A 12,079-nucleotide genomic window follows, 5' to 3' on the forward strand; every position below is an offset into this window, starting at 1 on the left:
TCAGAGACAGAACTGAAGAAGTCCTTTGAAGACTGAGACAAACCCGCAGCTAGCTATTTTGCAGGCAACTTCAGAGATGGAATACTGAGTCTTTGCTATTCTTAATGGAATTGTATTCAATTAGACCACAAGACTGTTACATTTAAAAATTAGTAGTTAGAAAGCTGATGGAGATAATACAGTATGTGGTCTAGAGTATGCTGAGTTTTACTGCTTTGCTTATAAATAAGATGTTTGGTTCATTTTTTTATTCAGCATATTTTCCACAGTAATACACTCTATACTGTTTTGTTATTATACTAGTTTTTATATTTCAGAGCAAAAGATGGTTGTTTTTTAAGGGCTAAGTGAGGGAGACAAGAAATTAGTATTTGAAAACACTTAATGAAAGTTGCCCTCTCCACAAAACCAAGCAAAATTAAAACCATTGTTTAAAAAGAAAAATAAGAGAAACTAACAACTACTAGAAAGTACCTCAATTTTCTTCCACCAGTTCTTCCAGAACTGACTTTTTGGAAAAGCTTTTGCAATTTTTTCTTCAGCAAGTTACTTATGGGTCTATCAACAATATAATTGCTGTACACTTATAAAGAAAAAAAATACAGGAAAAATAAAGGAACATTATGCTTCCATCTGTGTTAGATGACAGAAAACAATGTTAAATCCCTACATTCTACCACTTGATTAGCCTATTGCATTGAAATGGCTATTAAAAGTCTTTGTCACATCTCTTCTGCCATTTTTCTTTGAACTCTGCTGGTTTTCATGTTATTCATCAGTGTATGATCATTACTTTTTGTATGCATACCTCCCTGGGCTTGTTTATATGGCTTCCTACAAAATGGAACTATCAAAGCCTATCTGCTTTCTCTTAACAAATCTTCCTTTCTAGCATAATTATACAGAGAACTAAAAAGTATGTCTTTATTATAAGAAACATAAAACAGAAAAAACATGATTAAAAAATAATTTTAGGAGTTTTTACAAACATTGTCCTGTTTTGGTCTGTTTGGCAATGATGCTGCAGTTTCGAAGAAAATGCTAAACATTTACTTAAACTATGTTTTGGGGTGGCAGTATTTTGGGAGTTACAGTCATATTCAACCATGGATTTTCTGTGAACTTATTCTTTGATCTCTGTCAAATCTGTCTGGAATAGGATGTGCAGTACAAAAAGTTTAATGTAAGAGAGTCCGACTGCATAAAGAAATTTGTCTAAAAATAGGTTCAAATCAGCTCAGTACAGTCCATGTTCTGCCTTATTGCCAGCATAGTAATAGGAAATAGAAAAGCACTCGCAGGGGTTCTGTAATGTTACCATTCAGGAACATGAGGAAGCACTGCAGAATGTGTGACTACAGTTTACTTTTTTGAGGAGTGATTTCAGTATAAAATGATAAAGTTTAATTTCTTATACATCATGTCCTTCAACACCAAGAGAAATATTGGCTTATTTGTATATTAGTGGCTTATTTGTAAATTATTTTCCACTGAGCCTACTCAGTCAGCTACTCACTGTACTTCACATACACTCTCAAGAAAAAACAAAACAGAGAGAAGTTGCCAGCTACCTTGTTTTTATTTAGGAGCACATAAAAAAAAGTTATGCCACAGCTTTGGCTGACTGGAATGATACATGTACTTAAATTTTAACAGTATTTTTAAAAAAATGGTAAACAAGTGTACATTCAGTTGTGTGCAAGACAAACACTGTCAATAACACAATGACACTACAGAAAATTAAATGTTTTAAGTATATAGCTGTGAAACCCTTCATATTTTTGGTATTTAACCAGTATTTAACCAGCATTTTTAGAATTAGCCTGCTGAAGCCATTTAATCTGTGGTAAACACTGAAAATGGACCCTGTGTCAAAGTGAATATAATTATAGTTGCACTGGCTCTGGAGACAAGTAAGAGCCCTACTGAAAAATATTACTTGGAAGCTATGTCTTCTGCAACTTAAATGTGAAAGGAATTATCTAACTTTTACTTTATTAAGTCTGTTAACTATCAGCCCATTGAACTTACTGAAGTGGACAATATTTTCATACATTTGGGATAATTATAATAATTCGGTAATTCTTCATGCCACAGATAAAATCACAAGAACTTCTGAGACTGGATGGTTACGTAACCCAATAACTCAAAGTTCCACTGACTTACTAATGCTTCTCACAGCTCTTACAAAATCTTCAATTTTTTTGTTTTGTTTTGTTTTGTTTTGTTTTTTAAAGGAGAGCTGTTGTCAACCACCTAGATTAGAAGGAGAGAGGTATAAAAATTCCCAGGCTATGATGAATCCTGAGTGTGTTGCAACAGTAAGCACTGAGTTTTGGTAGACCAGTCTCTTTCTACTCTGAAGGGATGATAACAAAGCATAGATGGAATATTTACAATTTTTAGGATAAACTTACTAGCAGACCAGCTGTAACCATTTCTCTTTTTACAAAACCTGCTTTTTAAAATCACCTTTTTGTAGAAACATATGGCAAAGCAAATAAAACAGCCTTCTTAGTAAACAAAAGAAGGTTTTCATAAAAACATATAAAAGACAGTTTTATCCGCAGGATGATACACAAGTACCCGTATACAAGCATGTATACTAAACAACAAAAGAGAAGGTGTATTTGAATGTTAAAGGTCTGATGTAAACACAGAGTAAAAATAAGGAGCGTCAAAAGTGACAATACATTAGCTCACTCCATCATGCCCAATTATTGCAGCATATATGATATAAAATAATTCAAATGCAGAAAACATCTGCTTATCTTCAAAACCAGGCAAAAGAGATCTCTTTGGAAATGTCGTAAATTAAAAAAAAGCTTCTAGCCAAGATGTGTGTTACATTTCAGCCCACAAAAGAAATGCACAGGGAGATTATAAACTCCTGAAAATAGAAGTTCATAATGACAACATACGATGCCTTCATTACAGTGAAATAAACAGAATCACTGTAACACATACCACTGCATTGGTATTTTCTTTTTGTACAAGTTTACAGTAAATATTTGAAGACACTGAAAAGGTTCATGTGCAGCTTTTCCATTAAAGGTGTGCAGTTCATTAAACTGATAAATATATTTCCTGAAATGTTTTAGAAAATAAGACATTTGACCTAAATATGTAGTGTGCACACAAGTTAACCATGTATAAACTAAAGATTCTTAAGTGCACTATGAACTGCAGACATTAATTGCTTTTGAAAGCTCAGTAATTTAGTTGAACACACACACAAGAACTGTTTAAGAAGTTGCTTCCAGTTTTGTCTGATCAACCTCATTTCTTCTCAGAAAGAGTTTCACCACTGACTTCTACATCTAGCGAGGCCTCTTCAAGAGATAGATTAACATTAGATGCACAAACAGATGATCCAGGGGTAGCTGTACAGATGAAGAAACAGAAGTATTAGGTTTTACACTTCAGAATATCCATGCTAAAAAGCATCAAAACCAAGAAAAATGCAAGTTACCCAGCACAGAAACACACACAAAGCTACACTATATTTAATGAAACCAGAAATGCAATGGAATGTTGTTCTAGAAGCCCTCTAAACAGCACAACCATCCAAAAGCAGACCAACAGTTTAGACAGAATATACTAATGATGGAATGCATCATCATGTTATGGTCAGCTTTAGTCTGAACCTGGTCACAGAGCTCTGTGGTAAATGTTCAGAAAACATATTAGAAATTCTGCCGTTTAAACTCCGTTTGCTTGTCTTACTTGGAGATAGCTGAAAATAATGTCATAATTAAAACCAAAGCAAGATCCCATGAATTTTCAGGCCATAGAAATTCTTTCAAACACCTCAGAGGATAAGAAAAGGTAACTATTAATGCAGTTTTACTGCTAAAACTATTTGTGCAATGCTATTGAGTTACTGCTGACCCATAAAATGATCCCACTTACATAGACAGGGAAGGTTAAGAAACAGATACTCTAAGAAATTATGTAATATATAAGAAAGATTTCTGTTACTGGAAATAATGTAATCAAGTTAGCCATTCTGCCTCTGACAGAACTTACATAACGTTGGTTTCTCTATTGCTAGCCTTTCAGGCAAAGTTTCAAGTGGTGTTGGTTGAATTTTTGCAGGGGTATATGTATTTAAAGAAATTTTTCTTCCTGACAGTGGAATCATGTAAGTCGGAGAAGCTGAAATGGGGGGTGGGGGAGGAGGGGAAGAAAAAAATACACACCATTAGTAATAAAAATACTCTCACCTGAACAAAATGTCAAAAATAGTAGCCACAGAACTGTGTATCTGTCCAGAAATATATATGCTACAGTTATACAACATGCAGCTCAGCTACCAATTATTGACTCTAGTGACAAAACTTCTAAGCATGACAGACCAATCTAAAAATCTCCTTTTTACCTCAGAAAGCAGCATGATAACTTCATGCTGCTAAGGCAGCTAAGCTGAATTTCAGTAACAGCTGTCTTGCCAGAAGACTGGCAAAAGCATTAGTGCTGCTTCTTATAGGTTATGAAGACTGCACTGGAATAGGCATTTAGTCCAAAATGCCTAAAAAAGTGCACACAATACATTATTCTCTATACAACTTCCAGATGCTATAGGAAAGAAGTAGGAAAGAAAAACATCTATGGCCTGAATTCTATCAGGTCTAATTTTCAATCGCTCCTTTGTAGAAAGGTGACAATCAGACTACCAGAGGAGTATGACAGTTTTTGTAAAATATTTTTTCATCTTGTGTATTCTAAATTCTGAACTAATTTTCAAGAGACATGAACTTCCTAACCAGTGTAAAAAAGCATATTAAATAGCTGAGAACTTTCAAATACCTGTAAGCCTCCCTGAGTTCTCAGTAACATGTTTTCTTAAATTGCTTATTTTCTTTTTCAGATGTAGGCGGCCTACCCTATCAAATTAGCTGCTGATTAAAATCTAAACAGTAAAAAACTAAAATAATGGAGAAAAAGGAAAAATCCTATAACAAAAAAAGAGGAAAAACCTAACAGCTAGGTAACCTTTGTATCAGTACTATCAAGTACAAATTTTCTCATCAAAGCAGGAGTCTTTAGGCATTTTTGCGAGAAGAGTGATTTTCAATCACCTGACACATGAATTATAGGAATCCTAATATGTGGCAAACCTGACCTAACTGAAACCGTTTCCAAAGACACAGCAGTAGAATCACAATGGGAACCCATCTTCCCAGAGATATGCACATGGATAGAACTCAGTTTGCATTTCATTTCAGGATCGCTTGAGCAATAAACATGCAACACAAACTACTAAAAAACTAAGTAACTACAATGCTCTCCATTGGTGAGAACCTGAAGAACCAGGTTTTTCCAGGTGAACCCCCAAGTAATATTGAAAGAAACAGGAAATAACAGATTTTAAGATGCAAAAGGCTTGTAAAAGGCATCACTACTCTGCCGAGGTTACTGCCAGTACAACAGTACAGTATAAAGCTGAAAAGACTGCATGCTCACTAAAAAGCATTCCTTGTAACAGTGTGGACAGTACAGAAAAGCTCTTAATGTGAGGAAATAAACCAATTATGATTTAATTAAATCCTTAATTTACTACCCTAGTCAACACAGACATTACTTCAATGAATTATGACAAGTGTCCATACTGCAAAAAGATAGTGCAAAAATTAAAATTATGGTTTATGTGCATATTTAATTTTTAAAAAATCAGTATCCTTAGTTTATTTGTTAGCTGTAAAATACTGGAAAGATTAACAAGATAATATTTAACAATTTAAAATGAACATAATTCCAAACTAAAATCAGTACATGTTTCCTGTAGATTTTCCCTTGATGGAGCAGCAACAGAGGCGAGAAATTCATCCACCTGCTTCAGAGACAAGGAGTTGTGTAGAGTTTCCAAAGGGCAAATAGAAGGCACCATGGAATATAGTTCAAAACCTGAAAGAAAAATAATAAAAAAAAAGAGGGATTTCCAAACATAAGACAGGATTTAAGATATTGCATGGGCAAGTATTAATGCATGATCAAAAGTATTATTTTAAACCAGCACATGCAAACATAGTACTCTTGAAATCACGGACACTAAATATTTTATGAGTTGGAATAGGATGTGCCAGTTTCCAGTGTGTACTAAACTAAAGGTAGCATGTAACATACCATGGGATGCAAATCCCATGTACACATAAAGTGGTCTTAAAACATTACAACTGTGCTCTACTACAAAACCAGTTCATGAAAGGTAACTTTTCCTTTAAGACAAACTTAGTAAATCACTTTGAAAAAATAGTCAGGAAATGGTAACATTTCTACTGCTCATTTTCACACCTGGCACAACACTAAATTGATAACTCATTCATGCAAATAACATAAGATAGCTATGTTGTCAACTGTTAGCAGAGAGAAGCTAAAAACGCTACAACTTCCAATAAATAAATCTGCAGGATTCACATTCTAACATCTTCAATATTCTGTGAAAACAAACAGTTGTCCTCAGTATCAAAGGAAAACCATTGCTAGCATCTTTGTACCTTGAGGTTACATGTTTTAACTTTGTAAGACAGATTTACACCTACCTTTATGCATTTAAAAACAGTACTTAAAAGACTAGAAGTTTCATTTGTTAGAACAGGTAAGTATAGACACCCAGAATCTAAAAATTTATTGGACTTTGGTTTTCTACATTAGTATTGATCATACATCAACCATGCATATCTGTATTACTATCATATTAAAAAACTTTTTAAAATATGGAAAAAAAAAAAAAAAAAGCAGTTCTCTAAAGTGATGCAAGTTTGATAACTCAGTGAACAGCTCTTCATCCAGTTGCATTTCAGAAGAGGAAAATATGTCCATTAGTGTTTTCAACGTACAGCTGTAACATGAGAACTTTGCAATTCAGTATTGTAAATTTACAGTTGCTACATTTCTTTTAAGATATTTAAATGAAGAAACAATAGTGAATGAAATAATGTTTAGAATTTCAGTTCAAGGTACATTTATGAGAGATAGATTGCATTATGACTGTGAATTGTTCCCTCCCCTAAAATAATAAGCATAAATATTCCTGCGATATCCAGTGTTCCTCATTCACTACCCATTTAGTGCTTTGCATAGAAAAGTAACTCAACAAAATTTCAACCCCGAAATGTATGTTTGTATGTATATTTGGATCCACCTTGGCCATACTCAATTTGAGGGACAGTCGCTTCAAATATACAATCAACTGCAGTTTACTTATGTCAGCTTCATTTATATTACAAATAAATGTTGCATTACATGGAAACTTGGTTTTCATGTACAAAAGAAACACCACCACATACTTAATTTATGTTTTCCTATAAAGGCAGTAGCTAAACTTCAGTATAAGCACTAAGATGTTCGGCATACATATTAATATCCTAAATAACTATGCATGCATGCAAAGCGCAAACCCTTTCTTTGCATTATAGTAAAATATAAGATTTGTTTCTTTACCCTGACAGAAAAGTCACTATCACTTAAATGAGAATTAAGTTTTCTAATTTTGCAAAGAACATAGTGGGACAATGTCAGGTTAACTTTTTAATAACTATTATTTTTACAGTGCAGTGTTACAGAAAACCAGAAAGGAATTTCAAAAAACACCTATGTCATTTAAAAAGAGAAAAGCCAAAGCAAAAGCAGAGCAGAAGCCAGAGCAAAAGCCAGAGCAAAAGCAGAAAAAGGAGAAGAAGGAAAAGCAAAAAAGTTTTCTTTCAGGAAGTTTCCCTCTATAGGTTTTTGTTCAGTTTTGACAATTTGACAATCAGAGAGCCACATCCCAGCATGTTATTGTAGTATCTTTGCATCTAAGGGATATGACTTAAAAGGCACTGTGGAAATCTATTTGCAGTGTTTTATTTGAATATTTTATGATAAATATTTTATAATGTTATGATAAATAAATTTGAATTTTAATGATGAAGAAGCCTGACAGTATCCCTTTAAAAAAACAATTTTCTGTAAACTAACAGCCTTTGAGCTTCGGCTATATTTATTCTTAAAGCACTGACCCCATCAAAAAGCAAGACAATGAAAGGGTTAACGCAGCATCTCGAAAAGCCACCCTGCTGTCTTACATTTAAAAGCTGTAGAGACATACCACTGGAGCCTAGAAATTCCACAGAGGAAATGGACCAGCACCTAAAGAGGTGTGGGTGTTCTGCACAGAGGCCCAGAAAATAGGGTAAAGCACTGTCAGAAGATACTTGTTTCACCATGTTCCTTGAACTAAAGATGGGGGGATACTCTGAAATGAGTTAAGAGGGTGTAATAACAACATAAAAATAAGAAAAAACAGAGTGAAAGGGACAAGGAGAATCAAAATGATAGTCCGAAGGTCAGACAAAACAACATCAATATGTTCTTATGTTAGTAGAGAACCCTTGGAAACCTGCAATGTACTTAGGTTTCATAGGAGCTCATAATGCATGCATTAATCTTGTAAAAGGTGTGTAGTAAAACTGATGTATTAAATGAATCTGAACAATCAGCGCATTCATTAAAAGCAATTTAGATCCTTTCTTAAAGAATGCGGTCACAAAAACTATAGTGTTTTTGAACAGAAAGTAATCACATTATTATTAGACTCTGACACTCAAATGCAGTTCTTTCTGATCTTGTATTTTTTGAAATATTATTTGGTTTGAGACTAAAGATTGAAAATGGACTCCTAACCTTCCTATTTGAAATAGGACACTAGAATTGGCCTTTTAGATCAAACACTGTCTTAATAGTATTAATTCAGCCTTACTATAGCAGTTTCCCTTCAAGAAGCACTGAAGTGCAAAAAGTCACTATGGCTTTCAAACAAACACAATAAAGGACGCTTTGCTTCTTAGCAAATCCAAACAAAATCTCAGACTTTTTTTTAACCTTGTTTCTAAGCAAATATATTTTGAATTTAACATGAATATGCTGATTTCCACTGTAGCTTCAATAATATCACAATCACTGTACTCAGCCAACAGTCACACACAGTTTAAAACTGCAATTAAGAAATCTGTAAAAGCTACATTAAGATCTGGTGGATGCTGAAGACTGAGTCTAGTTTTCATGAACAGGATACATTTTGGGCCTATATAGTCACATAGAAATGTAGGCATGAAATATTTTGCTGAGGAAGAGAAAGACATACCTCTGTCCTGTGTGTTAAACCAGACTTTATTTGTAACTATGGTAGACTGAAGACAAGTTAACTCTCACTCTTGAAGTTCAAGAGGTCAGTGTAAGCAACAGGCACCTCTCTTGCTGTGATTTTTAGTGCAATATTTAAGTAATTTACACATCTGATGAACAGAGAAGTATGATAAGGTAAAATAAATTTTTGTCCAATGATAAATATAGCAATTTAGCAGGAATGGAACCAAAGCTTCTGCTTTAGTTTTTTAATTTAGCATCACTTCAAGAAGATAGTCATAAACTCCAGCTGTCAATTCAATGATTTATTTCAGAATCAGGAGGCTCAGGGAGACAGCTCAGCAGGAGAAAGACAAAGAAGAAGCAGCAGCTATCAAGAAGTGTCTGCCCATTAAAGATCAGATTTAATTCTTATCTTGTACCATACAGTCTGATCACACAAGAAATTGGGGAGAATAATTTAGTACAGAGATCATGATTAACAGTAGCACTTAAATTTTTTCAAGGATTTTTCTAATGAATGAATTTTGATGTTGTGTTTATACTAATGAATGGTAAAGAAGGGATTTAGGATATCTGATGATTACAAATATATTTGGAGTTGTGCTTGAAGTTAGAAACAACAGACAGCTGGATGATACTGTACACCCCATATTTGAAATAAAAATAAAAGGGATGAAGCAAGGAACCTTTTGTTTTCGTTTTTGTTTTTAAAATAAAAGCAAAACGTACCATTGGTTGGGTGTCGAGCAAATGAGATAGAAAACCTTTTAACAGCAGAACCGCGTGTGGTGTCTGAGAAAGAGAAAAACAGGTACCTGAAATTTGTAACAGCTACCAAAAGAGGGACATTTTAAAAACGAAAAGGAAAAAGAAAGAAAAAAAAAAAGAAAAGATGAGAAGGCATTAGAACCAAGTGGCATGCAGAAGTGACCAAGGAAAAGGGCTAAAATCTAAATAGAGGTTAAAAATAAGAAAATTTGGATTGTTTGCAACTACAAGATGTGTAATGAAGTGTATGAAAACAAGCAGAATAAGCTGGTAATTCTGGCATACAAGGTTATATCAGGTTAGGGTTGAACACTGAGTAGTGAATTGGGGGGGAAAACAGCATGAATACTATTTCACCTGAGTTACAAAGGTGTGCTTTGGCATCTTTACATTCTGAAATCTAGTTCTCACTAGAACTAGAACTCTCACTAGAACTCTCTTGAGTTTCTTCTCTACCCCAGATAACTGAAAATCTACTGCTCCTTTGTAATCTAAACCCCAGTGAAAAAAGGTCAGGAATCCTAAAAGTTTCACCATCAGTATTTAACTTACTTGTTTATAATTTCTTTCAATCCTTGTATGTGCTCCAAGTAATTTATTTCATTTCAAAATCAGTAAGTAATGGTAAAATCTGAAGCTTAAAATGAGAAAATATTTTCAAAACAAAAATTTTAGTTTACTTAAAAATATTTACTTGCTGAAATCTCCTGGCACGCATTACAAGTCTGTGAGCTAGTGTTTAATTCCTGACACAAACAAGAATTAACTATGCTATTGAGTTAAACACGAGCAAGCTATGGGCAACAAAGAAACAACAGAAACTCATACAATTAATACTAAGGCAAAGGATTCTAGGATTCCATTAAAATCAGTAACCTGGGATTTATCTTTAGAAGTTTAATGTGGCACATGGGTTTGTGCGTGCATGTGCGAGAGTGTGCACATACCATCTACGAAGCCAGAAGAAGTCAGCTTTTTACGATGAGTACGAGCATAATCCTGTAGGTTAGGTGCACTCGAAGAACCCCCGAGCACTGAGGTGCTAAACAGGCCCGCACAGTGAGACCCTGATGGGAGTTAGAGAAAATACATACAACAACCAGGTGTTTGTCCATTCACATTGGGGATGCATGCAGCATGCAAGCACATGGCTCTTACCACACAAAAGGCAGCTTTTGGCAGTGCCTTGGACAGGTTCACAATATGCTTGTAATGTCAGAGTAGTACTTGTAGGCTGAAACTATCATAATATATTGTGCTTCTACTCATGACTGCTATATGTGCAAAGAGAGGACTGGCTTTAACAAAGTGAGTTCTTGTCCTGTTTTCACTTTTGGTAAAGAAGAGTTACCAGTTAGCATCAATGTAAACATAACCAAAACAACAAAACAAAATCAAGATGATGATGATATGAAAGTTGTGTGTTTTAAAACCTGCAGTTCTGAAACAAATATAAACTGCAAAAAAGCTCATTGCTTTAATACAAATCAACCTTTGAGATGACAGGCTGCAATGAAGTTGTCATGCATTTCCACAGACTTGATGTGGAAATACTTCTCTGTTAACTCCGCCAAAATTTTAACCAAATTGGAAATACTCTATTAATATTTCAACTACCACCACCAACAATGTTACAAACTGAAAATACCTAAAAGCTCCATCAAGTTTAGCTTGACTTTCCTGAGAAGACTTTTGTACATTTCCATGCAAGTGAGAGTACATTCCTGACACTAGGAGTTTTAACAAATCACTGAAAGCCACAGACAGAAAAATAACTTTTATAATCATCAACCATAAATGAAATTTACATACAACAGTGAACAAAATGGAAAAAAATGTTTTAATTTTTTTCCTTTAGTTTTTACTACTATTTGAAAGGATTAGTGGTTTTTCATTCAGAACTTATCTTTTACATTTTATATAAGTAGCAGCAGATTTTTTTTTAAAACCAACTATCTATCCAGTGATACTTTCTTTCATTACTTTTAATGACCCATTGAAGGAAAACATTACTAGCACATGTGACCAATCACAGCCAAATTAAACGGTGCCTGGTCTGTGGCAAAAGCCTTTCACACCAAATGTAGTACCGTTATCTACACACAGAAATACATCAACTTCCACAAACCTTACTGTGTCACAAACTGGCAAAAGAAAAGTTGTTTAACTTTAGCAAGCACAC

At 34.2% G+C, this 12,079-nt stretch overlaps 1 protein-coding gene across 14 annotated transcripts in view; it reads right to left on the reverse strand.

The window, feature by feature from the left end:
- Positions 1 to 1,560: 1,560 nt before the first annotated feature.
- PPIP5K2 (diphosphoinositol pentakisphosphate kinase 2) overlaps positions 1,561 to 12,079 on the reverse strand; it is a 51,866-nt gene continuing 41,347 nt past the window's right edge. For 8 of the 14 annotated variants that reach the window (XM_033006524.2, XM_033006520.2, XM_033006517.2 and 5 more), the window contains 5 exons: positions 10,845 to 10,964; positions 9,859 to 9,921; positions 5,776 to 5,907; positions 4,030 to 4,158; positions 1,561 to 3,383 (listed from right to left, as the gene is read on the reverse strand). In XM_033006524.2, coding sequence (XP_032862415.1) covers positions 3,280 to 3,383; positions 4,030 to 4,158; positions 5,776 to 5,907; positions 9,859 to 9,921; positions 10,845 to 10,964 — 548 coding nt within the window. In that variant the 3' untranslated portion in view covers positions 1,561 to 3,279. The remainder of the gene's footprint in view (positions 3,384 to 4,029; positions 4,159 to 5,775; positions 5,908 to 9,858; positions 9,922 to 10,844; positions 10,965 to 12,079) is intronic. The other 6 variants (XM_033006527.2, XM_033006521.2, XM_033006526.2 and 3 more) reach the window with 2 other exon arrangements.

This window comes from Tyto alba, unplaced genomic scaffold (genome assembly GCF_018691265.1).
Source record: "Tyto alba isolate M040663 unplaced genomic scaffold, T.alba_DEE_v4.0 Super-Scaffold_13, whole genome shotgun sequence".
Classification (NCBI taxonomy): domain Eukaryota; kingdom Metazoa; phylum Chordata; class Aves; order Strigiformes; family Tytonidae; genus Tyto; species Tyto alba.